The 27,463-nt window shown below is 42.8% G+C and overlaps 1 protein-coding gene across 10 annotated transcripts in view; it reads left to right on the top strand.

The window, feature by feature from the left end:
• The first annotated feature begins 9,008 nt into the window (after window positions 1-9,008).
• Window positions 9,009-27,463, top strand: part of Cd55 (CD55 molecule (Cromer blood group)) — a 30,701-nt gene continuing 12,246 nt past the window's right edge. For 2 of the 10 annotated variants that reach the window (XM_087581564.1, XM_087581565.1), the window contains exons 1-11: window positions 9,009-9,174; window positions 9,770-9,955; window positions 12,019-12,210; window positions 13,560-13,659; window positions 14,958-15,043; window positions 20,495-20,683; window positions 23,355-23,389; window positions 23,626-23,635; window positions 24,306-24,399; window positions 24,652-24,743; window positions 25,854-25,874. In XM_087581564.1, coding sequence (XP_087437690.1) covers window positions 9,075-9,174; window positions 9,770-9,955; window positions 12,019-12,210; window positions 13,560-13,659; window positions 14,958-15,043; window positions 20,495-20,683; window positions 23,355-23,389; window positions 23,626-23,635; window positions 24,306-24,399; window positions 24,652-24,743; window positions 25,854-25,874 — 1,105 coding nt within the window. In that variant the 5' untranslated portion in view covers window positions 9,009-9,074. Of the gene's footprint in view, window positions 9,175-9,769; window positions 9,956-12,018; window positions 12,211-13,559; window positions 13,660-14,957; window positions 15,044-20,494; window positions 20,684-23,354; window positions 23,541-23,625; window positions 23,636-23,846; window positions 23,966-24,305; window positions 24,400-24,651; window positions 24,764-25,853; window positions 26,839-27,463 lie in introns of those variants that run through there. The other 8 variants (XM_087581559.1, XM_087581561.1, XM_087581563.1 and 5 more) reach the window with 7 other exon arrangements.

The following is a 27,463-nucleotide window of genomic DNA, read 5'->3' as shown; positions in this document are numbered from 1 at the left end:
GCACTCAGACTTCGTTTGGAAGAGCTAACACTTTCCATCGGCTTTCTGGATAGTCCTTTCTTAATAGAAGGCCAAGTCATGGAGCCTAAGACACCTGGGGAAGGTTCCAACTTGAAAAACAAAGGCCCAGGTTAAAATGCAGACAAAAAGGGACTCAGAAAACAGAGGATACAAAAAGAAAAAGGAAAAACAAAACCCACTACTAAAACAAACGTTGATATACTTAATCAGATGTAAAACAAGTCATTTCTAAGGATCAATGCAAATGGTTACATCTCCAGGCAGGAGCTGGGCAGGGTCACATATGTTCCTTTTGTAACAATTGTGCATAGGAAGGATAGGGCTTGGGAGACGAGAGTACCAGTTACAGAAGAACTTCGGTTCCTGCCCTAAGCCCTTCAAGGTTCCATAGCATCCTCCAATACTATCTTCCTGGGAACCAAGCCTAACAAACGACACTTGGGTCTAGGAGTGGCTTGTAAACTACATCCAAACCACAATAGGGCCTTAACATTACCAGAGCAGATGTGCTAAATTAGGAAGGGGAGAAAGTGGTTTCAGCTGTGCTATTCTTGACAGAATGACACAGTACATATAACAACCGTTTATGAAGATAGCAGGGTTATGATGGCTAAGCGAGGCAATGTCTCAAACAAGAAGGGCACATAGTAAGTTCCCTTAACGGTGTTTCTTTCTTCTCTTTTCACCTTGTATAAGACTATTTGACACAGAATGTAGATCTGCTTCTGCAGTCGCAAGACTGTAAATTAAGGCGAATACATTACAGATGGGATGCAGGAACCTCGGGTAAGAGCTCAACAATTCAACAATTTGGAATATTTGGTCCAAATAATAATCTTCGCCAGAGAGTGAATTCTACTGGGATGGAGACAGAATGAGCACAACTGCATTAGCTCAGCACCACTCACATCCCTTTCGAAAAGCTGAACGTTTTAATAGGTTTATTTAGTCTATGTCTTGACAGATCACGTGACCATAGGCAGGCCCCACTTGATATCTGCAATGTTTGGTCATGTCAGACACTGCCATTAAAGCCAAGCACTCACTCTCTCTCTCTCTCTCTCTCTCTTTCTCTCTCTCTCTCTTTCTCTCTCTCTCTCTCTCAGATAGATAGATAGATAGATAGATAGATAGATAGATAGATAGATAGATCCATTGTGTAGATGAACCACATTTTCTGTATCCATCCCTCTGTTGAAGGGCATCTGGGTTCTTTCCAGCTTCTGGCTATTATAAATAAGGCTGCTATGAACATAGTAGAGAAACTGTAAGTTAAGCAAAGAACCAAATGCTTGATGTGTCTTATTTCTTTTATTCTTCACAACACTGATCAGTAATATGATCATGCCTATTTTTACCTTAGAGTTTGTTTTACAGAGTGGCTGACAGTGGACCATATAGAAGGCCAAGGAGCAATGGTGTTAGTGTTTGAGCCTGTGTACATCTGAATCTCAGACTTGTCCCGTCTGCCCTTGTACTGTGTTATTGTTCTTTCTCTTTCTGTACTTTGGCAGCAACAATTCACTGGAGTCTCATAAACCCAGGTCCTGTTGAAGAAACATTTGCTCATGTGAGGCTAACACTACACTTGCATTTGGCTGAAGAATCTTCCCTCACACACACCAGAAGCAGGCTGAGGTCATTCTGCCAGGTGGACATGTTACATATGATTGGCCACTCTATGCATACCGAACCTGAGCCCAGTGAGAATTAAACAAACCATAGACAAATCAACCCCAACTATTGTAACACACTGCATCCTCAATTACTGAATTCTTGTTAAATAAAAATCCTAATTGAAAGCAGCCTAGATGTTCATCCAATGAAGAGCGGTTAATGGGATGGCATTTTATTTACCTGATGGCATAGTATTCATCTGTTAAGTAAAATAAAATTATGAAATTTGCAGGAAAATGGTTGGAGCTAGAAACAATCGCAGAGAGAGAGAGAGAGAGAGAGAGAGAGAGAGAGAGAGAGAGAGAGAGAGGAATGTAAACCAAGAAAGACAAACATTGCATTTCTCCTAAATACCAGTGATAGTTTTAGTAATGTGTGCCTCATTCAGAATACCCACAGGGGTTAGGTGGTTAATAAGGAACCTGGAAGGAAGAAGGGGCTTTCCAAAGAAAGGAAAACAGAGTGTTATAAAGGGATAAATAGGAAATTGTAATAGGAGGATTAAATGGTTGTGTGTGTGTCTGTGTCTGTGTGTGTATTTAAGATCAAGGAGGGACTATGAGGAGGAACAACTTTTGAAAACCTATATAAAAACCTAGTCCTGTAGAAGTTTCCTAAAATATATTCATATATAAATGGAACTTATTTGGAGTTATCATATAATAAGGGAACCCCCCGGATATCATATGCTACCAAGTAAAAACCCCATTACCAGGCATTGGTTACATCTTTTGAATTGTTGGACAAAGGATTCTATAGAGGCCCTCAAATACTACAGGCCATGACTGATGCTTTTGGGTTGTAAGACTATTCCTGACACCACATTCATGGAGACATTGAGCTGGTGGTCAACCAGAAGCCTCAACTCTACTGACTAGCATTCATAGTGTTGCAAGCTACTGTAAACACTACTGCAGAAGGAAAGCAGTCATCGATCTTATCTAACTATGAACCCCCTTTGACTTATGATAGCAACCTGCCTACAAGATAGACCCTGGGCAAAAGTGCCCCAATGTTATGGGAGTATGAGGTTAAGAACCAGAGACTACACAGGTCATGAACCATAGGGGGAAAGTCCACCCTAAGTATTTGCTAAATCAGTGGTTCTCAACCATCCTAACTCTACAACCCTTTAAATACAGTTCTTCATGTTGCGGTGACCCCCCCCCCCCAGCCCTAAAACTAATTTCGTTGCTACTTTGTAACTGCAACTCTGCTCCTATTATGAATTGCAATGTAAACATAAGGTAAGAAGGACAGCTGATAGCCAACCGGCTGTGAAATGCTCATTTGACACCCAAAAGGGTGGGACCCACAGATTGAGAAGCTCTGCACTCAATTAACATAGCAATAAAATGACTCCTAACAACACACTGCTATATTCACAGATCTGTAAATTGCTGTATCCTCCATCAGATAAGCTTCTTGACAGTGATTTATACAGAGACCCACAACTGGACCACACGCATATGGTGAGAGGCTTTGGAGTGCTTAGTCTTAAACCGGTTGTCTGTACCACACCCTCAAGGCTCAGGCACCTGTGTGAAAGAGGAGGCAGTAAGACTGTAAGAGCAAGAGGTGGGTAACTCCAAGGAAATAACATTTTCTAGATACAATGGGGCCGATGCACACACGAGTTCACTTAGACTGTGATATCTCACACAAGACCTGAACAAGTTCAAGGTGGACAAAATCCCAGCAGGAAGGAGGCGGAGTGGGCACAAAGGTCCACCATCAATCTGGAAGTTATTTGCTATTGGTTGTGTTGGAGGGAAAGGGAAAATCAGTTTTCTTGGATGCTCAGGAATAACTGGGCAACACAATGGACTCTGCGTGAGTGTGTTTGTGTGTGCGCATGTGCACACAGGTGCACAAGTACAAATGTGCACACATGGTTTTTTGTCTTGATTTCATTCATTCTGGGGGGGGGGGTCTGAGAGGAGCTGGGGGAAAGGAGATGACCAAAATATACTGTATGGAATTTTAAAAAGTAATTAAAAACTCTTTTATAAGAAATAGGGTGAGCTGTGTGCTAGAGGCTACCTGCACTTGGCATCCACTGGCAAAGGAAAAATTAACTTTCACCACAGGAACCTCATTGGGTATATTAACCACACGTAAGACTCTATACCCAGCAGTAGATTTCCAACATAAAATGGTATTTTTGAGGATTCTTTTTTGTCTCATATTGCTTTTCTTTGGGCTTTACGTTTCCAACTTTGTGAGTTTTTTTGGGGAGGGGCTGTGTGTGTTTCTTGTGCTTTTTCACTTTTTTTAAAAAAATTCTGTTTTGTTTGTTTTTGTTCGCTTGTTTGTTTTCTGAGAGAGAAAGGGTATGGAGTTGGGTGGGTGGGGAGGATTTGGGAGGAGTTGTAGAAGGGGAAAACAGGATCAGAATATGTATGAGACATTTTTTCCCCCAATAAACAAGGCGCTCATCTGTTTTCATTAGCTTTTAGAAAACATGTCTCATTTACTCAGCAGTGCAGAACCGCCTAGATTTGCAGCTGTGGGACAAACAAAACCAACCTCCTCAGCCCAAAGGTTTTGTTTGGTTTTTTGTTGGCCATTTCAAGATACAGGAGGGACTGTTGTAGGCTGCTAGGAATGCATATAGACTGCTCCTTGGAGGGGGACACTGACAGACCTTATAGAGCTTAAAAAACAAAACAAAACAAAACAAAACAAAAAAAAAACCAAACCAAAACAAAAAAAAACCCCTTCTCCTGTCTTGACCTCGTCAGCTGAGAGACTTCCTAGAACAGAGAGGAGAGGTGAAACAGCCTGAGACCTTCAGACTCTAAGCTGGTCATATGATTTAAATTCCTTAACGTCCCTGAATCCCCGCGGCCTCTCCTACAAGAATGACAACCTGTGGCTGTCCTTGGGAGCCTGTGCCCTTCGGAAACTGTAATATCCTCTTTCATTTTTACACCTTCTCACCTGTACAGTTGATTCTAAGGCGTGGCTTCAAGACTTCTGTTTGCTCTCCCCTCGTTTCCGGCCACGCCCTCCCCAGCTCCCTCTTAAGTGGTAGTCTCCAGCCTCCAGCACCACCTCCTTCATTTCAATCACAATGCTGTGTATCTTCACTTAGACCTGCTGCTACTGCATTTTATACTCAGCCGGTAGAAAGCCAAGTGGTTATTTCTTCCCTAAATTTTCAGATGCTCAGAGTTCAGAGTCACCTTTAAGATTGTTTTGCTTCTGTTCAGTTGTCAAATGCAGTGGACTCATTCAGAATGTCTTTGGTTTGAGCAACAATGGAGACCCACGGGTTTATAAAAATTGTGTTAGGCTGGCTTGCTTGCTCGCGCGCTCTCTCTCTCTCTCTCTCTCCCTTCCTTCCTTTTTTTTTTTTTTAAAGAGTAACAGGTTTATGTCCTTAATATAGATTTACGATTAAAAAACCGAAGGTGTTTCTGTTCCCTAGTGTTAACCTCCTAACTGCTGTGCCTTTGGAGTTTCTTCATTTCCAGAATCCGTACACAACTTCCAAGTTAACCCTTGCTTCCCCGTAAGAAACGGAACAGTAGGGAACACTCCTGTGTAGTACAAACAATTTAAGCTTATCCCCAACTAGCTTACAAATAAATGAGACTCAGACTAGGGTTGTTTTATTTGGCTCTGTCAATTACTGGGGGCCACCCCTAATCTACTCTTCTAACTGCTGGCCTGGCTACCTCCCCAATGGTGTACCCCAGATATTAGCTGGTTTTCCTGGCCTTGTGCTCATGCTTCCTCTCCCCTCAGGGTCCCCACCCCCTTTCTCCTTTTCCCTCCGTCTGTCCTCCAACCAGGTCACTCCAAACCCACCTACCTCTAACCCCTCCAGTAATTGGCTGTAGCCATTCTCATTTAACCAATGAGAATGGGTCTCTAGTCTGCTCTCATTTAACCAATAGTTTTAAACCAAGGAAGGAGGTTTGCACAACCAAAGCTTGTAAAGTGAGCAGTCTTGTCGAAGGCCCGGACCTTTCAGTATAGAATTTAGCATTACAATACATAGTAACAGGCCAAATCACCACGCCCAGGAGCAGCCCTCCACACACACAGGCTCCTCAAACCTCTTCAGTCTAGAAAGCAAGCGCCTTGGTCTCCTGACCAGGAGCACACGCCGCCGCCGTCGTCTTCCTTCTTTCCACCTGCTTTGTGGCAGCCACGCTGACGCTCTTCAGTCCTGTTTGGTCGAATCCTGGGTCTCTAGTCTGCTCTTACTTTTCTTTCTGAACTCCAGACCATGTAGTTTGCTGTTGCTACTCATAGTTTTGATCATATAAATAGATTAGAGATTCTTGATTGGAAGTATTCCTAAATTCTAAACATTCCCCAAATGTTTAAATGCTAGTCTTTTCTACCTGGGCAAGAGCTGTGCTTTCTCATTCCTTCAAAATCATAGACTTATATGTCTTTATGTTTCCTAACCTAATTACATAAATGTGTCATTTGGGAATTGGAGATCTCTATAGGGACCAAAAATTGTTATGAGACATTTTCAAACCAATGTGGAATGAGATGCTGAAGGGCACACAGCTAACTTTCAGAGTTTAGAATAAAACCAGTGACTTAGTGTTCATGCCAGAAGGTCCTAGGTTTCTAAACTTCTCTCTGATAATTCAGTGCTCTAGGTAGAACAAATCTTTGATGATTGTTCCTTACAAAGAATAGGCTGGGCAGACAGCTGAGTTGCTAAAATTCGTGCTGTGCAAACATGAGGACCTGAGGTCAACTCCAGGACTCATGTAAAAATACCACGTGTGCTAGTGCACACCTGTAATCCAAGCACCAGGGAGACAGAGACAGGTGCCTCCCTGGCCAGCCAGCCAGCCTGCCCCAATCATGGAGCCCCAGGTTCTTCTAGTGAGAGACCTTGTTCTTAAGGAGGTAGGTGTTCCTGAGGATGACACCTGAGACTATCCTACACACACACACACACACACACACACACACACACACACACACACACAGACACACACACACATTCAGGCACACACACAAGTCTAAGTTTTAGAATCAAGGTAGATTTACATTCTAATCTAGTCACTTCTTAATTTTAGTAGAAATAGCTATTTTGTTCTCCCATCGGTGAAATGTTGATAGCTTTTCCACTTCATGAAGAAGTTGTGGTGGAAAAATGGTACATGCATAAAGCAACTGGGATACAGCAAATCTGTGCCAGCATGTAAAATAAAATACGCTAAGTTATCATCTTGAAGGTTATGTTTTTTTCTTAGTAAAGTTCTTATTTTAATGCATGTCTTTTTAAAGATTAAGTAAATGCATCGTCATTCTTTCCCCCCAGGGTGTTGTAATTATTTGGGTGGTGACGAGCATTACTTCAGGGTCCACCCATTATTTCTTAAACTAGATTCTTTGGGAAAAATGTGGAAAGTGAAAGCTTGGTGTTCCTTAACCGAGTGATAAGATAGTTTTTGCCACTTTGCTAAGATCACTGTTCTATCTAGCTATAAAGCTGTGGCATTCATTTAACCCACATCTAGAGAACTCTCTCAATGGTTTGTGAGCGCTCCCGGGCTGGTTTTGACTCAGCTACCAATGGCCTGGCAGAAAAAAAGTAGTGGATGAGGTCATAGAGAGCTTTCAGGGAATAAATGAAGGCCCAGGTGACACCACTTCTGTCACTGCTGGTCCCTGACAAGCTTGTGTCACATAAGGAAGGAAGGAAGGAAGGAAGGAAGGAAGGAAGGAAGGAAGGAAGGGCCAAGTTTTTTTACCAACTATGGGAAGAAACACATTTGATGGTTTTGAAACACTCTGCCTTGTGAGATGTTTAAACTCCAGGATGTTTTTGAGAAATGGCCCCATCTAGGCCAGGCTAACTTGGAACTTCAAAACCCAGGCCAGCCTTGAACCCAAAACCTCTTGTTTCACCTCCCAAGATTACAGGCATGAGTCACTAGGCTATGACGTAAACTCCAGAATGCTTACTGTTAGATTTCAACAAGCACCTATAAAGAAACCCTTTCCTGTAGTTTCTGCAACAGGAAAACACAGTGCCTGGCTAAGTAAACATGAATCAGAGGAAAACACTGTTGTTAAAAACCAGTTTGCTCTTTAAAGCTCACACTAACCAATATGGAACTACAAGAAAACTTTAGGAATGGCTATCAGTATAAGGTGTGATAAACACTCCCACAGCTGGTCTACTATTGAAGGCTGAATTTCCGGTGAGGGATTTTAGCAGTCAGGTAAAGCAACTGTGGTAATAGGGAATTCAGGGTAGGACTCCCCTAACCAGACCCAGATACACAAAGGGAAACACTTTGAAACTTTCTACATGAGGACCTGTGGCAACTTAACCTCTGCTTCCTCCCACCCCGCCTCCGGGGGTGGGGGTTTGTAGGAGACGCACTGTGGTACATGGCTCTTGACTCTGGATATCACAGGGACCTTCATAAACCGGCTCGCACACAGTGACAAACCAAAATTAAATAATTCTAATTCCTAATGCTGTCCTCAAGAGATGTCCAGCTTGTTCTGCATTTCTCTCTCTCTCTTTTCTTTTCTTTCTTTCTTTTTTTTTATGCTCCGGTGTGATTTCCAAGGTGTGGATCACTTTGCTTGTCATTGGCTACTCTTCACACCACGAAATAAATCTCTTAAGCTCTACCACTTATTCCTGAATTTTATTTTATAGCAGGACTAAAATCATCCTAAAGTCGAATTCAGGTGGTATCCTTGGTACATAATTAGAATCAGGGCTAAGAAGGCGATTCCTCACCCAGACAAGGTCTGAAAAACCTCAGCCAAGTTCCCTAGACCTCTGGGTGTTGTTTGAGACAGGGTTATGGCAGGCGGATCTCCAGCTCCCTTCCTGTTAGCCTACACTTGTTTTCTTGGATCCTATCCTATTTTCCGTTTTGACACCACGGTGAGACCTAGGAGACAACACAGTCGGTCACTGGCTCCCACCCTCCCATCTGACATCTTCCAGCTGAAGTCACATAGGTCCTGGGTGTTTGTTTCTCAGCTCCCACTGACTCAGGAATTCCACCGCGCCCACCCCTAGCTTTGCAAACACTCAGCAATCCGAAGTTGGGAGTGTGGGTAGCTTTCTGCTATAGCAGAGTGCTGACCCAGAGTCCTGGGGAGCAAAGCTCCGTTCTTTGGAAGGCACTCCTCCAAATCCCCAGTCCCGCCCAACTTAAGTCACAGCAGGTCCACCCTACAGCTGGGTCCCCAGGGTGACGCTGAAGGCCGGGGCCCGCGCTCTTCAAGGAGGGAACGCCCTCTGCACGCGGGCTGCCCCACCCTGGGTGACGAGAGCCCCGCCCCGCCCCTCCGCAGCCATTCAATTAACCCTGGCTCAAAACAGCTCCAGCCGCAGCCGGGCACCGTCTCTTCTACCTGGGGCTATGATCCGCACGCGGGCGCCGGGGACTCGGGCACCGCCGCCGCCGCCGCTGCTGCTGTCGCTGTCGCTGCTGCTGCTGCTGCTGTCCCCGACTGTAAGCGGTGAGTACCAGAGGGGCGCGAGTTGCGACGGCGGACTGGCTGCTCGCCAGGAGGGCGCATGCTCAGCAGGCATTGTTCCCCGTAACGGGGACTCCGCTGCCAGGTGCCGGTTGCCTGCAGGAGGGATGGGTGTGGAGTGCTGGGCACCTGGGGCTGTGACTGAAGCCCCCACCCCCCGCGATCGGAGACCGTGGGGACAGCAAAAGGGATGGTCGAGTGCGAATCTCCAACCCTGCTCCTGGCTGTTCTATTCTTAAGGTGGAGGCTAGATGGCTGAACACCTGCTGCGGGTGAGAGTCCAGTGCGAGCAGCGAGCGACCAGCGCCACTGGCTAGGGTGTCTTATCTCGCGCCTCACTGCAGTGTCGGCGTGGATATTGAGTAGATTCTGAACGACGCTAGAGGAGGAGGAATCCATTTACTCCCTACTTCGTTTTTGTCTTGTGTTCACGAGAGCCCTGGCATTGCAAGCTCCTGTAGGGCAGATTTCAGCCCCCGGGAGGAAGTTGAGAGCCATTGCTATTTCTCTTATTCCAGGTCTGGGGAAAGAAAGTTACTTGCCAGCTTCTGTTTTACACCTGCTCTTATCTTCCTAGGAGACTGCGGCCCACCTCCAGACATTCCTAATGCCACGCCAAACTCGGGTAAACACACCAAGTTTGCCCACCAAAGCCAAGTGACATATTCGTGTAATAAGGGCTTCAAACAAATTCCAGACAAGCCAAACACAGTGGTCTGCCTTGAAAATGACCAATGGTCTAACTACGAAACTTTCTGTAATAGTAAGTTCTTCATTTGTTTGTTTGTTTGTTTTTTTTTTTTTGAAAAGTTTTGGGAATGTGTATCTCGTTGAGGTTATTTTTACACCTCTTTAGAGTGACTGGTAATTGATACTTTTCTAGCATTATTAAACCCCAGAGTATACATGTTGGCAGTTTACACTCGGGCTAATTGAAGGCTGTACTTCCTATGGCAAGTCCTGCTTCTTCATTAAGAGTTTCTTTCTATTGTACAGGCTAATAGACAAAATAAATGATAGGTGCTGTTTAGGGAGTAAATTATATGCGAATATATTTGGCAATTACCCTGAGACACACACCCAGGTGATCTGTCTTCTTCAACTTTATTTTGTTAAGTAATGGATACAATTCTTGGGAGACATTTTAAGGTCTTACTTCAAAAAAAAAATACGTTGTACATATAGCCCTACGTTATGTTTAAGATACAGGTTTTAGGGGGCTGGGGATTTAGCTCAGTGGTAGAGCGCTTACCTAGGAAGCGCAAGGCCCTGGGTTCGGTCCCCAGCTCCGAAAAAAAGAACCAAAAAAAAAAAAAAAAAAAAAAAGAGATACAGGTTTTAGGTGATACTGGCATATCATCTGAACGTAATACTAGAATGCGTGTCTACCCACCAGGGTTCTGTAGTGTAACCCATTGCTTTGTTCTTTTATTAAAAACCTCTATAGCATGTTACTCTATTAACTACTGTTGGCAGTTAGAACACATTAGTTAGAGAGGAAAGCTCTCAAGGCTAAGGCGTTACTGCCTGCTATATAGACTTTATAAACATTGTACCCCATGGCTATGCTAATTTTCTTTAAAAAATAATTAACATTAGTTTACTGTATGTTGCTCAGTCTGGCCTCAACTCCTGGGATCAAAATCCTCCTGCCTCAACCTTTCAAGTAGTTGGAGTTATAAGCCATGATATTTACACCTGCTCTTTTTTTTTCTTTTCTTTTCTTTTTTTTTGAAAACTGTTATCAAAATTTCTGTTAGAAATTACTATTTCTAACAAAAATACAAAGTATAGTATGAGAAACACAGGAGCTGGCAACATACACACTATTTTATGTGACTGTATGTGCTATACCCTCAAGATTTTCATATACTGTGGTTGCTACCCCCAGCCGCAGTGGAAGCATGTTAGCGAGGAATTACATTACATTCGGATGGCTGTGATGTTGCTAGGCAACAGGAATATTTCAGCTCCCATCGCACACCTGCAGGAACCACATTTGTCTTACCTGTCCCATCATGGATCAGACTATTGTTAAACAGTGAATGGCTGACGAGGCGAAAGATCAAAGCGAGACTTGCTTGCTGCCTTTGAAGGACCTGAATCGGGGGACTGTAGTAAATCCAGAAGAGGCGCTCAAAATTGAACCAGGCTTGACATTTGTATTTTCAACCCCCCCCCCCCACAAGCCAAAAAAAAAAGGACAAAAACAAAAACCCCATAAGCTCCCACCACAAGTTTTGAAGAGTTTGTATTACTTCATCTAATCCTTCAAGCAGCCCCCTCAGTTATGTTAGTGGGGGCCCGTCTCTCAATTTAAAGAGTTAAAGAAATCTTCTACCAGAAGATGAATCATGACGGCAAGACCTCTTGCGCCAAAGAGCCAGGCTTCACGCTTGGACTGCTGAGCTGATAAGCCGCCATTTCTCGCTGTGCTCCTTGCCACTAGCACACTTACCCAGATGTTTATGCTTGTTCACTTTGTGTACACAGCTCATCTGACCCTTGCAACCAGGGGCTCTGTGAGGCTAAAGGAGTCAGTGTGTGTAAAACATTTACAAATTCTGTTATTAACACGTGTATGTGAAAACGTCCCAGACACCTAGTAATTGGAAAATGAAGGTCTGCATGTGATTACACTCGGTGGATTACAAATACCACAGCGATATTTACTTAAAAATGAATATATGAAGACTCGGAGATCCGTACAAAACAGACAAGTGGTTGACGGAAAAGGGGGTGGTTTGACTACCAGCTATTAGATTACACGGATTATAAAATATGTTTACGTTTCTCTTTTTCCGCCATCACCTTAATTCTTTTTAGAAACCTGTAGTGCTCCACTGAGACTGAATTATGCATCCCTCAAAAAGGAGTATCGTAACATGAATTTTTTCCCAATTGGCACCACTGTGGAATTTGAGTGTCGGCCAGGATTTCAAAAAGTAACTTCACGCACAGGAAAATCAACTTGCCTTGAGGAATTAGTATGGTCTCCAGTTGTTGAATTTTGTAAAAGTGAGTACGATTCGAAGAAGTAATTCCAGTCATCTGTATATGGGAAAATTTCATATCTTCCATTTGTGATGAAAAAAATATTTGTATAATGTTTCTTTAAAGAGTTATGAGTGGTATTTTAATTAGACAAATACATACGTAATAGGAGTACTTACTGTCAGAGTTCCTGTTTACCAAATGTAGGGTTACCTAAAACCATGACGTACTCCAGGTACCTTGCCTTTTTCAAGCAGCAAGACATGAATGTAAAATTAAAGAAATGTGAAGGTCGGAAATATCAGTGGCTCAGGGGATGAATTTGTGTATATGTGCCTGATATTTAGTGGTTTTCCCTGCTGTTCCAAAGATATAATTAGCAAGTTAGAAATCATGTAAATCAAAGTATGCAGTATTTTGTGATGAATTTCTATCTGTTGCCTGTTTTTCACCCTGCATGCATGACTGTGCCTGCATGTGCATCGTGTTGGGAGTGTTATAGGACAACCCTAGGTGCCAGACCATAGGTGCCTTCGGTCTGGAACGTCACCTCATAGAGCATACTAACTGTCTTTGTCCTGCCTCCCGATACTGCTGTCACTGGGAGTAGAAGTGTGTGCCACTGTGCCCAGTCTGGTGACTCAAATTCTGTTTTGCACACCTGCAGTAAGCAAGCGTTTTATTAAATGAGGGACATCTCCCCAGGTCCTTACTATGACTTGTGTGTTTGTGTTTCCGTGTGTGCGTGCACTTGTAGACCTGTGCTTAGGAAGGCCGAGGAACAGCCTTGGGTAACCTTCTTCAGGCCGTTTACCTTCCATTTGGATCTTTGGATGGCATCTATCATTGCCCTGGGGCTTCCCGAGGAGGCTCCACTGGCTGGCCTGTGAGCCCTGCCCAGCTCTGGGATGAGAAGTGCTTGCCACCATGCTTAACCTTTTCCTGTGGCTCCTGGGGGTCAAAGTCAGGCCCTTGCCTTTACATGGAAAGCACTTTACCAGCCCAGCTTTCTCTCCCTCTCCCTTTCCCGTCTGTCTTTTTTTCTAAGCAAAAATAAGAATGATGTGTTTCATCATCGTAATTTCATATGTCCACATCACTCGGGTCTCTCTCATTCTCCTCCCCACTGTCCTACCTGTTACATTCCTGCTAATCCTGGTCCTGGGTCCTCTTTCTTTCTGCTCTCATGTTACACATAGACCGTTATGTCCCTCTCCCCTAAAGACCTCTTTCTTCTCCATTCACTTTCAGCGTAATGTAAGTACATCTGCATATGCATATCTGATTCATATAATTACTGTCATAATCATTTTAACATTCAGTGCAGTTAGAGGGTGCTATTTATTTATTTATTTGTTTTTTTATTTATTTAGAAAGAGCATGCCCTAATCCTAGAGAACTGAAAAATGGTCACATCAACATACCAACTGACATATTATTCGGATCAGAAATAATCTTCTCATGCGACAAAGGGTAAGTTTCATCACTCTAAGACTCTATATTTAATTAACGAACAAAAAGAAATCGGGAGTTCCGTGAACATTAATAGATTTGTGGCCTGTCGTCACAGGTTGGTGGCTTCTAAAACAGTTCCTCATGTTGAGAGTGGGGTTCTTTGAGCAACGCACAGTGGTGCACATGTGTGTAAATGTTAAATGAAAGCTATTTTCTATACGCTACCGGAGGAAAAAAAAACCTCTAAAATACATAAATACCTCTCCCCAAAGAACCTTTGTCATGAGCCCATTGTGGTAATGTGTTACAAGCAAACTTAGTAGTTATAAGTAAACTTGGTAATGTAGACCAGGGAAAGGTGTTTATACTTCTAATTTCTCTAGATATTAGATTCCAATTATATGCAAATCTAAATGTGATTAGTGTAGAGACCACTGAAATATGTTGATGGTACAAAAATAACAATCCTCGAAGTTAGAAATCAAACTAATTTTCAACTGACTTAAATATTAATTTGCATCTCAGTTTTACTATATGCAAATAAACTGTTACATCATGGGCTAAAAAGAAAGTCTAGTGTGGAAATGCCATCCTAGCAGCAAGTTCTTAGGGCTCTACTTTCTTCATGTAGGAGAAGGAAGTTCTTTAAGTGTCATCAGCGACATTTCCTTTCTATGTTCTGAGTTCAGTCTCCACCCTTCGCCCCTTATGACAGAAATAGTCAGCACTGGGAGGCTCTAGTGGATTTACAAGGGCCCAGGGGTTGGGAAGGAGTAGGCAGAGAACCAGGGGGGTATTAGAAAACGGGGACAGGGTGGGGAGGGGATTTGGGTTTGATCAAAACACTTTATAGATATGCAGAAAGTTCTCAAAAAACGTTTCCCTACAAACCAAGGGAAACAAGGTGCTCTTTTTTTTTTTTTTTTCTTTTTTCTTTTTTTCGGAGCTGGGGACCGAACCCAGGGCCTCTACCACTGAGCTAAATCCCCAACCCCGGTGCTCTTCTTTTAGAACTTAGAGTGAAAGATTTCATTACATGATTTTAGACTGTTTTTGTGTTGTGTGTGCATTTTCAATGCTGCAAGCTGAAAGAAGCATGTTGCAAGTCTGAAGTCTTGCCGGTTCGATATCCTATCTGTGAACTAAAAGTTTTTTTCTTTTTTAATTTCCATCTAGATGCTTTATCAAAACTGTCATTTTTTTTTTTTCATCTCCATCTTCTGGTAGAGTAAATCTTTTTAAAAGGAAGTTCTGGAGAATTTAAAAGATAAGGCTTCTGCTGTGAATATAACGGCCTTCCTTCCCATCTCCATTAGGTACAAGCTGGTCGGTGTAACTTCTACATTCTGTTCTATTACGGGGAATGCTGTGGACTGGGATGACGTATTTCCAGTGTGCACAAGTAGGTTTCCTTTTTAAAGTCCTCCAGCTGTGGGGCCACAGGATCAACAAAATCAATGACCTCTCACTTAACAACTATCCACTTCTGTATTTGTGGTACCCCCACTTTCACCGTGTCTCTACTAGTGACAAACTTCTTAATTTATCAGTTGTGGCAGAACTCTTAAAACTTTGGCTCTAAGCAGTAATATTCCAAACTATAGCATAATTTAAGTAAGAATTAAGAATCAAGTATATTTATACTTGGTCATTTTTCTGTCTGACCATTGCTTCTAATAATCAGAGAAGCAGATTTCCCAATGTTATGGAAGGAACTATTCCTCAGGGTCTGAATGATTTCTTCTGTGTGCTAAACCTAACCAGAAAGCATTTAATACAGGTCTCTTACTGAAAATTGGTTCTTTCTCTAAGAGCCAGTGTGTTAGTTAGCAGTTGAGATAATAACCTAGAAGGTTTAAAGGTATTCTGTGTTTTTAACATCCGAGAAATTGCACGATAAAGAAACCATTCTCATGCTTGAGAATCTCAGCTTGTAAAGAGAAAAATATGGTGAAAAATACTATGATAAATAGATGTATCTAGCCAAAAGCATGATATACTAGAGTCATGTTTCCTTTACAAACAGAGAGGAGAAAAACACATGCAGTTTATTTATTTGAGTCCTGGGCATAATCGATTCCTGGTCCTTGTGTATACTAAGGCCACTATGTCTTACTAAGTCCCAGACATTTTAAAGTGTAGACCTTATTTCTTCTGTTGATATTTAACTTACAACTTCCTCAAATGGCTCCTAAAACCCTAATGTCAAAATTAATGGTAAGTCCATTGTGTGTGTGTGTGTGTGTGTGTGTGTGTCACTATGAAGAGTTGAAGAGTCTGTACTTTGTGGACCGACACTCTGGTAGCCGATGTGTGGGTGGAATCTGTTGATAACAAACAACAGGAACCCTGCTGTCAAGGAACCCACTTCTGTCACGCCCATCATGGGCCCTTTCTGCTAGGCCTTCCATTTCTGTTTTCTTCTCAGGACCATTTGAAAGGTTTTATCATTTCTACTCACTGCCAAGATTCTTTTCCCACTTGTAGTCAAAGTTCTTGTGAAGACACTGAAAGATGAAGCCAAAGGGGGGCAGGGGCTGGAATGCAGTTACTTGGCTCAGGCAACCTGGCCTAAAGCCTAGGTAGGCAGTCGCAGTGTGAAGCCAGCAGATGCCCTTTGGCTCATAGCATAGTCCCTACCCCAAACCCCCAGGAACGTATCCTAGTGCAGAAGTGTTTGCACAAAGCCCAGACTTCCTGTTTGGGCTGCACTCTAAGCCACAGTCCTGGTTTCTTGGTTCCTTTGTGCTCTTTATCACGAACACACACCTTTGTCTTCTTGACTCCTAGTCACCTATCTATCAGCAGCTGCTAAGATCCGCCTTCCTCAAGAAAGTCCCTTAAACCTCAGCCGTCCAGGTTATCAACTGTTCCTGTAAATCCCCACTGGGAGAGTAGTATTTTTGATTTCCCCCATTAACCTACTTTTCATTTCGTTTTGTTTTGAAACCACCAAAACAAAAAGTGGAAAGTGAATTCTTTTTTCCCCCCCAATTTAATATTTTTATAAATTATTTGGGAATTTCATGCAATTGCTTCCTGATCACACTCATTTCCCATTCTTCCCACATCCACCCTTGCACTCCCTCCCTGCAAAAAACAAAACAAAACAAAACAAAAAACCAAAAGACAAAACACCCACCAAGTCCAGTGTGTTTCCATATACCCACTAGAGCATGGTCAAAGTCTCGGTGGCCAGCCCCTTGAAGAAAACTGAGTCCTCAGAAGTGTAGCTCTCCACAGTTGATAGACAGTGAGTATGCAGCCCTGGTGTGAGTGCACTGGTCTCTAGCATGGCAGAGGAGAAGGACCGAGTAGGAATGAGGAGCATATTTAATAATGGTCTTTATTTACACACTGTCTTTGTTAGGGTTTTACTACTGTGAACAGATACCTTGACCAAGGTAATTCTTATAAGGACAGTATTTAATTGGGGCTGGTTTACAGGTTCAGAGGTTCAGTCCATTACCATCAAGGTAGGAACATGGCAGCACCCAGGCAGGCCTGGTGCAGGAGGAGCTGAGAGTTCTACATCTCCATCTGAAGGCTCCTAGGAGAAGACTGACTTTCAGGCAGCTAGGATGAGGGTATTAAAACCCACATTCACAGTGACACACCTACTCCAGCAAGGCCACACCTACTCCAACAGTGACACAACTTCTAATAGTGCTACTCCCTGGGCTAAAACCATCACGCACACCAACACAGGGTGGTTCTTGACCTCTGAATTAGGCCTCACTGTCGGGAGGACTCACTTTGGCCTATCTTTCTGTTACGTTGTTACTAGTTTTTAGTTTTAGCTGACTGATGCTAACTGCTTATTTTTAATCAACACTTCTCTACTATGACACCTTCCCAGAACCGTCTTTGTTTTAACTTCTCATGTCTTGTTGTTGTTATTTTTTTAAACATTTATTTATTTTATATATGTGAGTACATTGTCGCTGTCCTCAAACACACCAGAAGAGGGCATCGGAATACATTACAGATGTTTGTAAGCCACCATGTGGTTGCTGGGAAATGAACTCAGGACCTCTGGAAGAACAGTCAGAGCTTTTAACCTCTCAGCCATCTCTCCAGCCCATTATTATTATTATTATTATTATTACTACTACTACTACTACTACTACTATTACTACTACTACTACTAGTAGTAGTTCCACATACTTTTTAGCCTAAAAAAAATCTGTGACCTGTCTTTCCCTGTGTCCATAGTTTATTATTCTTTTTTTTTTAAAGATTTATTTATTTATTATATATAAGTACACTGTAGCTGTCCTCAGACACACCAGAAGAGGGCATCAGATCTCCTTACAGGTGGTTGTGAGCCACCATGTGGTTGCTGGGAATTGAACTCATGACCTCTGGAGGAGCAGTCAGTGCTCTTAACCGCTGAGCCATTTCTCCAGCCCCATAGTTTACTATTCTTGATCTGTAGTATTGCACTCAGGTCTACCCCTAACATTTTTAAGGTCAAAGTTTGACTATAAATAGTAACCCCTGGTCCAAAAACTAATGTCCCCTTTCCCATACCACTGTGAGCATCCTTTGACACATCATATGGAGCACTACCTATACATTCAAGCCATGTCCACCATGGTGCTTAATGCTGACCTCACCGTCCTTTGGATTCGAAGTGTGTACTACCAACAGTGACTGCCCTGAAGAATATGGTCCATCAGGCATGGGAACACTTGATGCTGGAGTGTGTCCTATAATGGAGGAAGGGGTGGTAGGGCATGGTGTCATTGAACATACACACTTGGCCTAATAGATACTTCAGTTGGTTCAAGAAACTCACCATAGGGACAGTATGTACCCTTTAAAAGTGAGGTCTGTGTTAGGAACCTCTGTTGGCAGAATTCCTGCGTGATAGAGAATTCTTTTTTCCTTGTACCTCATTACTATTTCATTCATAGCCTTCCCAGGCTGATGCTTCAGAAACCCAGATGTGACATATCTTTTCCTTCTTCAAGCTTATCAGTATGACTGAACACTTAGAGCTCTAAACTCCTAATTGGCGTTCAAGGCTAACACTGTCTCCTTGCTTTTCTACACTTAGCCTTTGCCTTCCTATATAGCATTCTACACATGCAAACTGCCTGCACGTTGCCATGTTCTTTATGGCATGTTAATTTCCTTTAGCGTTTTCTTTTTTGTTGATCGGGATGTTCACTCTACAGCACAAGGGTGTATAGCGTGTAGTTTTGTCCGCACCATTTGTGTTCCTGGCTGGTCGAAGGCACATACCTACCCAAGAGCTCTCTTGGATCCATGGACAAGACACACATGCATTAGCTCAATGGTTGGGTACTTCTGAGCCTCCCACAGCTAGTGTGCCCTTCCCTCCAGTACTCCCTTCCAAATCTACCTTTAATTTTGCTCTTTGGTTACCTTCTGTGAGGCTCATTGGTCTTGTTGCCCAAGATGCTTTCAGGCTGCCCTTCTGAGGGCCAGTTTCCTTTTCTGCCTACATTTTGGAAGATCTTCTCTGTAGCATCGAGTCTGTCCCCCCACCCCCCAAAATCTCGATTCTCCTCTTCTTCTCTCCTAGCCTGTGGAAACCTGGACATCCCACCTCTTTCTTTCCGATCAGCCATTGGCCACTGGCATCTTTATTGATAGATCAAAAACCAGTTAGGGACAAGTACCTTCAGTGTCAGTAACACAGATTCTTGATCAAAGAAAGCATCAGAACTACTCCCCTACACAAGGGGTTCTCAAAACTTGTGGCAACAATCATTGTATCCTGTTTTAGCCTTCTAAATTCTGGGATTTCAGTGATGAGCCACCAGGCCTAGCTCTCTTACGATCTCTGTCTCTCTCTTTCTGTCTCTCTCCCTCTCGCTCTTTCTCTTCCTTTGTGTAAGTATGCATGTATGAAGTTACAGATGTGTGTATGTGATACACATGGATGACCTAAGGAGTTGCTAACGTTGGAATTTGGAGACAGTGTATAAAGTGACCTGTGTCTGCTTGATTTGAGTAAGCTGGCTATCTGTAAGCCCTGGGGATCTGTTTGTCTCTTCCCATCTTTCCCAGGTGCACACAACCAAGCCCAACTTTTTAATATGTGTTCTGGGGAATGCCTATACAGCAAGTACTTCTCTGACCAAGCGGTCATCCAGCCCCGGTCTCCTGGTTTTTAATACCTCTACACTGCTTGGTCTATAGCTGAATTGGCCTAGAAGTTCCTTCAACTCCTTCTTTGTTTCACTGTATTCTCCCCATCAAGAATCATGGCCCTTAGTCCTTCAGGAGAGTTTGCTATCCTGGTCGACGTCTGTCCTCTCTCTTTCCATATGTGTGCTTCAGTGGTAGCCTTCACATTGCGTTTGGACTGGACAAGTGGGTTGTTCTTGCTTAGTTTAAAACATATCATGGATTTGGCAGTATTCTTTGCCTGCGAATGTACATTTGAGCTTCGTTTAATTTGATGTGCATGTGTCATTCTGTTGTTTCCTTGATTAGCTTAATGGTGCTAAAGAACAGGCAACCCACTGATGGTGCTATTAGGGTAACTGTCAGAAAGAGGTCTCTTTACGGCATACGCATTGTAACACGGCTTGGACTTTATTTATATTTTTAATTCAGCTGATAGTAAGTTCTGTTCTGTGCTTCAGTGAGTCAGTTCTCCTACAACACCTGACCCTGGAGGCGAAAATGGACACCTTGTGCCATGCCCCACAGGTTGAAAACCACTGTAATACATACTGTCCATTTTTCAGAAAGGCTGAACTCAGAAAAATGATTGATTTTAATTATCTTAAAAATTCTAAACCTGTCTTCGTGTTACAAAAACACAATGTCAGTTTTTCTTCATTAAAAATAAAATACTTTGATTCTTTTTAAGCAATTTTTTGTCCAGACCCACCAAAAATCAATAATGGAAGAATTCGAGAGGAAAGCGACTCCTACGCATATAGACAGTCGGTGACCTATTCCTGTGACCAAGGCTTCATTCTGGTTGGAAATTCTTCCGTTCATTGTACTCTGAACGGTGAAGTAGGAGAATGGAGTAGTGCACCACCCAAGTGCATAGGTAATCTGTTATACTCTTTGTGTACACATGTTCTCATCTCGTATGTATTCCTGCATCCTGAACTGTTTGGATGGCTTTCAAGACAAGTAAAATCATGGGTTATTTAACTCACAGTCAAATGAAAAAAATTTCCTGGCAAAAAGTAGCAATGTAAACTGGGTAGTTGAGGTGCATGCCTTTGATCCCAGCACTCAGGAGTCAGAGGAAGGTGGATCTCTGAGTTCAAGGCCAGTGTGGTCTACAGAGTGAGTTCCGGGAGAACTAAGGAAACAAGCACAAGGAAACCCTTTCTCCACAAACAAGCAAGCAAGATAGCAACGTGTCTTTCCTCAAAATGAATATCAAAATTCAGCACCATGCACTCTCTGAGACCAACCTGTAACTCATTAACGTTGCTGACACCCTGGGTAGGCTCTTAGGGGGTTGGGCGAGGTGTTGTCCCATTTTCGGTATTCTTCTCGCCGTCTGTAGTGGAGCTCCACCACCTAGAGCATAGAGTCCATCACTTAGCTGGGTGGTGCCTCACCACCCAGCAGCTGAGACCAGAAGCTAAGTCACCTTACCCACTAAGCCCAGGAAGGCTAGGAATGCATAGAAGGTTCTGGCAGAGCAGTGGGATAGCTACAGGGAGTTGGAGTGAAGCCCCAGGATTGGCTTGTTGTCCTAGGACCTGAGTGCTGCCCTCTTTCCTTCTCACACTGTCTAAAGCGGCCCTGAGCCAGAACCTGAGTGCAAACACTGCTTGGCGCTCACTCGTGTATAGAAAACCGAATTACTTTGGATGTGCCCAAGGCCCTGTGCAGAGGCAGGCTGTGCTTTATTGAATAATCAATGCCCTTAGACACGTGACTGTAGAGTTTGCTCTGGATGGCCACCTGATTCTGGCCCCTTGTTTAATAGATTAATATTAGTGACAAAATGGACAGAAAGAAAAAAAAACAGATTGATCTACAGTCATGGTTGGAGAATTCATCATATCTATTCCCGGAGCTAAAAGATAAAAGAAAAGGGGGCCGGAGAGATGGCTCAGCGGTTAAGAGCACTGACTGCTCTTCCAGGGGTTCAGAGTTCAATTCCCAGCAACCACATGGTGGCTCACAACCATCTGAAATGAGATCCGATGCCCTCTTCTGGGGTGTCTGAACAAGTAAATAGATCCTAAAAAAATAAAAAATAAAAAAAACAAAGAAAAGAAAGAAAACTTATTATGATTAGAAGAAAGTGAGCACGAGTGGTTAGGGTTAAGCAGATTTGCACAGGAGAACTGAACCTGGCATGATATGTGGTCCTTTTCAAGTCACATGAACCAGAAGTGATCATCTGCAGCCCTTCAACCTCAGTGCTCTTTCCGCTCGGCCTTCTTCCTGACCACTGTGGGATTTAGAGTAGGCATCAGTAACAAAGGGGAAATTTAAACTCAGTGGGAGTATACAAACTTTTTGGACTTAAAACGATAATTTAGTGGAATAAAGAACAATTTTTATGTCCTTAAAATGAGTAGCATCTATCGAGACATCACTATTTCTAGTCACGCCCTCGAGGCTTGCCTGCATGGCAGGTAAGTTACCTGCAATATAGACCTTCTTTTTTTAAAGCAGGATAAACTACATAAACCATCTGAACACTTAGAACATAGTTTCTGGTGGGTGGAGCAGGGCATCATTAGTGGATTTGACCTGTTACTGCTTCAGGGACAGACCAGGTGGAAAGTGTCTTACCTAAACCATTTTCCACAATGGTGCCAAGCAATCTGCACTTGGATTTTTTTTTGTTAGTATATTAAAATTGGCACACACTTATATAACTTTAGGGGGGGTAATACGATGTTTCAGAAAGAGTATATGAAGTGTAATGACCTCATTAGCCTATTCTGTTTGTATCCTTGGTTTTGGATGAAGACATACCTTAGAAGGGTCCAAGAGTTGATGAAGTTCAACCCTACTCAGGGCTACCTGAAAGGGATTAGTAAAAGCACACCAAAGGAAACCAGTAAGGAATAAGCCTAGAGCTTCACGAGCTCATCCTGAGGACAAGGGACAAAGTAGCTGCCGTTGTCTTTGTATAAAAACATTCTTTGGCGTGAGTGGAAGAGACAGTTTTTAAAGAGAAAATTGAGAGCTATGTCACATACTAGAATATTGTTCTAACTTTTCTCTTTGCATGGAAAAAAAACATTAATGCAAAAGTATTGTAAATAATGAATTGTTATATTAGTCTAATCGACAGTAGTCACATACGGATATGATGTAGCTTCTTTCATTATATATCTGTATAAAATCTAGGATCCACTAATGAGGGGAAACATGCAATTTTCATCCTTCAGAGATTGATCGATTTTACTTAGTATGGTGATTTTCAGTTGTCTCATGAGAAGCGAAACTGGGGGGAATAGATGGGAATAAAGGGTGAGACGGGGGAGAAGCTGGTGAATCTTGTCAAGACACGTGGTATATTTATAAGACGTATCTTTATGAAGCTCATTGCTGTGTACAGTTAATATGCACGAATAAAGAAAAGATGCAGCAGATTCGGGGCATAATAAGGGCTGGATTTCTAAAAGTCCTATCTAGGTGTTTAGCCATTGAACAAGTAATGGCTAGGGAAACTTTATGTGGTCAGCAAGATTTAGCTAACTTTTAACTTAACACTGATTTTTTTTTTCTTTTTATAGAGAGACACAAGGTCCCAACTAAGACCCCACCAGAAGTTGATATTCCAAGTACAATGCCTCATGAATCCACCTTAATTAATTTTCCAAGTACAAGAGCCCCACTGTCTCATAAACCCACTACAGTTAAAGTTCCAGGTACAAGAGTCAAACCAACGTCTCACAAGCCCACTGAAGTTAAAGTTCCAGGTACAAGAGTCCCACCAACGTCTCAGAAACACACCACAGTTAATGTTCCAAGTACAAGAGTCCCAGCAACGTCTCAGAAACCCAGCATGGTTCATGTTTCAGATACAAGAGTCTCACCAAAACCTCAAAAACCTACCAAAGCAAATAACCCATCTACAGAGATCCCACCAACACCTCAGAAAGCCAACACAGCAGATGTCCCATCTACAGAGAGCCCACCAACACCTCAGAAAGCCAACACAGCAGTTGTCCCAGCTACAGAGATCCCACCAGCACCTCAGAAAACCAACACAGCAGTTGCCCCAGCTACAGAGATCCCACCAACACCTCAGAAAACCAACACAGCAGATGTCCCATCTACAGAGAGCCCACCAACACCTCAGAAAGCCAACACAGCAGATGTCCCAGCTACAGAGATCCCACCAGCACTTCAGAAAGCCAACACAGCAGTTGTCCCAGCTACAGAGACCCTACCAACACCTCAGAAAGCCAACACAGCAATTGTCCCAGCTACAGAGACCCCACCAGCACCTCAGAAAACCAACACAGCAGTTGCCCCATCTACAGAGATCCCACCAACACCTCAGAAAGCCAACACAGCAGATGTCCCAGCTACAGAAATCCCACCAACACCTCAGAACGCCAACACAGCAGATGTCCCATCTACAGAGATCCCACCAACACCTCAGAAAAGCAACACAGCAGATGTCCCAGCTACAGAAATCCCACCAACACCTCAGAAAGCCAACACAGCAGATGTCCCAGCTACAGAAATCCCACCAACACCTCAGAACGCCAACACAGCAGATGTCCCATCTACAGAGATCCCACCAACACCTCAGAAAACCAACACAGCAAAAGTTTCAGCCATAAAACCAGCAACAGCTCAGATGTCCCTCATATCAACTACTGTGTTTGCACAAACCCCACCAATAACCCAACATCCCACCACAGTTAATTCTTCTGCTGTACAAACTGCACAAACAACTCGAGGATTTGCCACAGCAAAACCTTCATTGACACAGAATCCGCCAGCAACACAAAGGCCCACCATTTCACACTTCTCAATGACCAAGGGTCTCCATACTGTTACACAAATATTTACTTCTGCTCATATTACAGCAACACAGCATGTACCTGTTTCCAAGACAACGGTACGTCATCCAACGAGAACATCTAAAGACAGAGGAGAGTCTAATTCAGGTCAGTGGATTTTGTCCAATGTGATGATGGAAACGTAACTTAAGGGGGCGGGTTATGTTCTGTGGAGGCATGGGAAAGGGGGTGCCTTAGCGGCTAAGGCTGAGACATCCCTTCCCACTGAGGGACCAGCCACATGACAATATAGTATAGAATAGAGTTTATTTAGGGCATGGGGAGGGGCATTAAGAGGGTAGTAGGGTGGAGAAGGGTGGGGGGGGCGTAGAGGGGGAGAGAGAGAGAGAGAGAGAGAGAGAGAGAGAGAGAGAGAGAGAGAGAGAGAGAGAGAAAGAAATTGAAGAGTAGAGGCCGACCATGGGCACATGGAGAGAAGGGGGGAAGGGAATGGAGAGGGAAGAGGATAAAATCAAGAGGGAAAGAGGAAGCAATAGAACAAGAGAGAACAAGAGAGCAAGAGAGAGAGGAGGAGGCGGGGAATCAGCCCCTTTTACTGTGTCAGGCATACCTGGCTGTTGCCAGGGAACCGTGGGGGTGTAGCTGACAGGACCCAATAGTCTCCGGCTGTGCCATAAATCTGCTCTGAGTCCCACTGCACAATAAGACAAAGATGTTGATAGTCTGAGTTTCGTTAGAATCGGTGGGAAGGGACTTCCGTTTTCGATAGCTTTTGTTTTGGGCTTTTTAACTTGTTTTTGAGATAAATCATTATTAGCCCAGGCAGGTCTTGAACTCTTGACACCCAGTTTTCCCAGTGCTAGGATTACAGGCCTGTGCCTCCATACTTGGTTTCATAGTTTTCGATCATAGATTATATTGTCATTTGTTTTCTATTTAAGCTTCTAAAACTTGTCTCTTGACTTCAAGTTGTCTCACTAAGTGCATGTAATATTTGGGTTGGTGTTTTAGATCTGTCATGGCTCATGTTGACATTAGTAACTCTATTCATCAGATATTAGTGTTGATGCTGCCAAAGGAAAAATATATGATTGTGTTCAAATATATATATATGAATATATACTTACGAATGTTTGAGTTGGTTTTGAGGTCTTACGTATAGCTGATCAATCTACACATATATATTAAGTTAGCAAATTAATTGAAAGTTAAAATGTTGAGTTTTATAATTCTTTTTTCCCTTTTTATTTTTTTTAGGTGGTGACCATTTTATATATGGTAAGTTTGACCCACAGGGAGTTAAAAGAAATTGCCATCACTGTGGGAGACATAGTCCATATTTCTGGAAGAGAATCTTCTCTTATAACTGCCTGAGAAAAACTATCAAAATGCAGTGCCTATGGGTGCCTAAGGGCAGATGGGTAAAGCCTTTTAATCGGCTGGTTTTTTGGACACCGTTAGGCATCCAGCATGGTCCTTCATATCCCCAACAGTGCTCCTGCTCTAAGGCAGTCTTAGGACAGCTTCGGGTCATCTGGCCAATCAGTCAGGTAGCACTGAGTGCCCGCTGTGTCAGTGTGTCATTTTAGTGACAGAAGAAACCCAGGAACAACAGTCAATACAGTTCTTATCCAAAGAGCATAGTTAACGCCATCTCCAACCATTTTTAGGTCTCTGTCATAGGCCAAACGTGACCAAGAGCCCCACTTTTCATTATATCTTTCCTTCATCTCTAGTAAAGCTTTTAAGCAGAGTTCTTTTAGAATATATTCTCTACATGCTAATATAGTCGGCGAAGGTACAAAACTGTCTCTGTGTTGTGATTCCTTTTAGCATTTGGTCAGTATTTTTTCTTTGTACATTATACTTACTGTTACTTATTAATAAGGTCCACAAATCCCTGAACGAAATGGTAAGGGGCATTGTTAAGTGGGAAAATAGCCAAGTAGTGTACCAAAGTCATGGGCGACTGTAAATACCCTTTCATGAAAAGATGTTTGTTTTAAAAAAATTTGTACTCAACAGTGATACCCCCATTTTCATTCATGAAATGTATTAGCTAAGGGACACGCCCTGAAAACAGGTACTCAGTTTCTACTGTTACCCTTACTGGTATTTGTCTCTCTCTTAGTTTATGTTTAAGCCAAAGATTTCCTCAGAGGTAGCCCAGCAGGGGCAATTGCTTTTGTACATCTTCTATTTTAAATAGAAATAAATATGTTCTAAGCTCATGAAAAAAAAATCTCCTGATTGATTTGCCTAAGTGGTGAGTTTAGCACCTGAGTTTCTGTTGTTTACACAGTGATATTTAGTAGAGACTTGAGGTACTCGCTATTGATTACTTTTTTAAAAAAATTAATTTAGTTTTTATGGTTCTGAGGGGGGAATTCAGGCCTTGTACGTGTCAGGCACAAGCTTGGCTGATGAATTCCACTCCTCACGTTTACATTTTGGAATTCCTCAAGCGTGCCTACTTCTTTTCAGGAAGCTTCATTTTAGGGTATACTTTAGTTTATCTGTGTTCCTGCAGTCAGACATTTGGTGAAAGTGTTATGTCTTAAGTGTATCCTGTTAACTCACTTTAAAGATGAGATCTGTATTACAGGGAAAATGTTTGTTCATTTTTGTTTCTTTATAGACAACTGGGAGTGTTTTTAATTCCACTTTTTAATGAGTGCACGGAGAACTGGGAGTCACTGAAACTTTTATGTATATGGAGCGCTATACTTTTTCTTATTCAGCCCCCATTATTCTCACCTTGGAAAATGCTTTTGTCAACTATATGGTAATATACTAGAAATTTGAGGTTTTTCCCATTTAAACCCCCAAAGAGAGGATAGAAACCATCAGCTCTTCTTAATTTGCAT

Source organism: Rattus norvegicus, chromosome 13 (assembly GCF_021556685.1).
Source record: "Rattus norvegicus strain SHRSP/BbbUtx chromosome 13, alternate assembly SHRSP_T2T, whole genome shotgun sequence".
NCBI lineage: Eukaryota > Metazoa > Chordata > Mammalia > Rodentia > Muridae > Rattus > Rattus norvegicus.
Note: the sequence above shows the minus strand (reverse complement) of the source record. Positions and strands in the feature narration are given on the sequence as shown.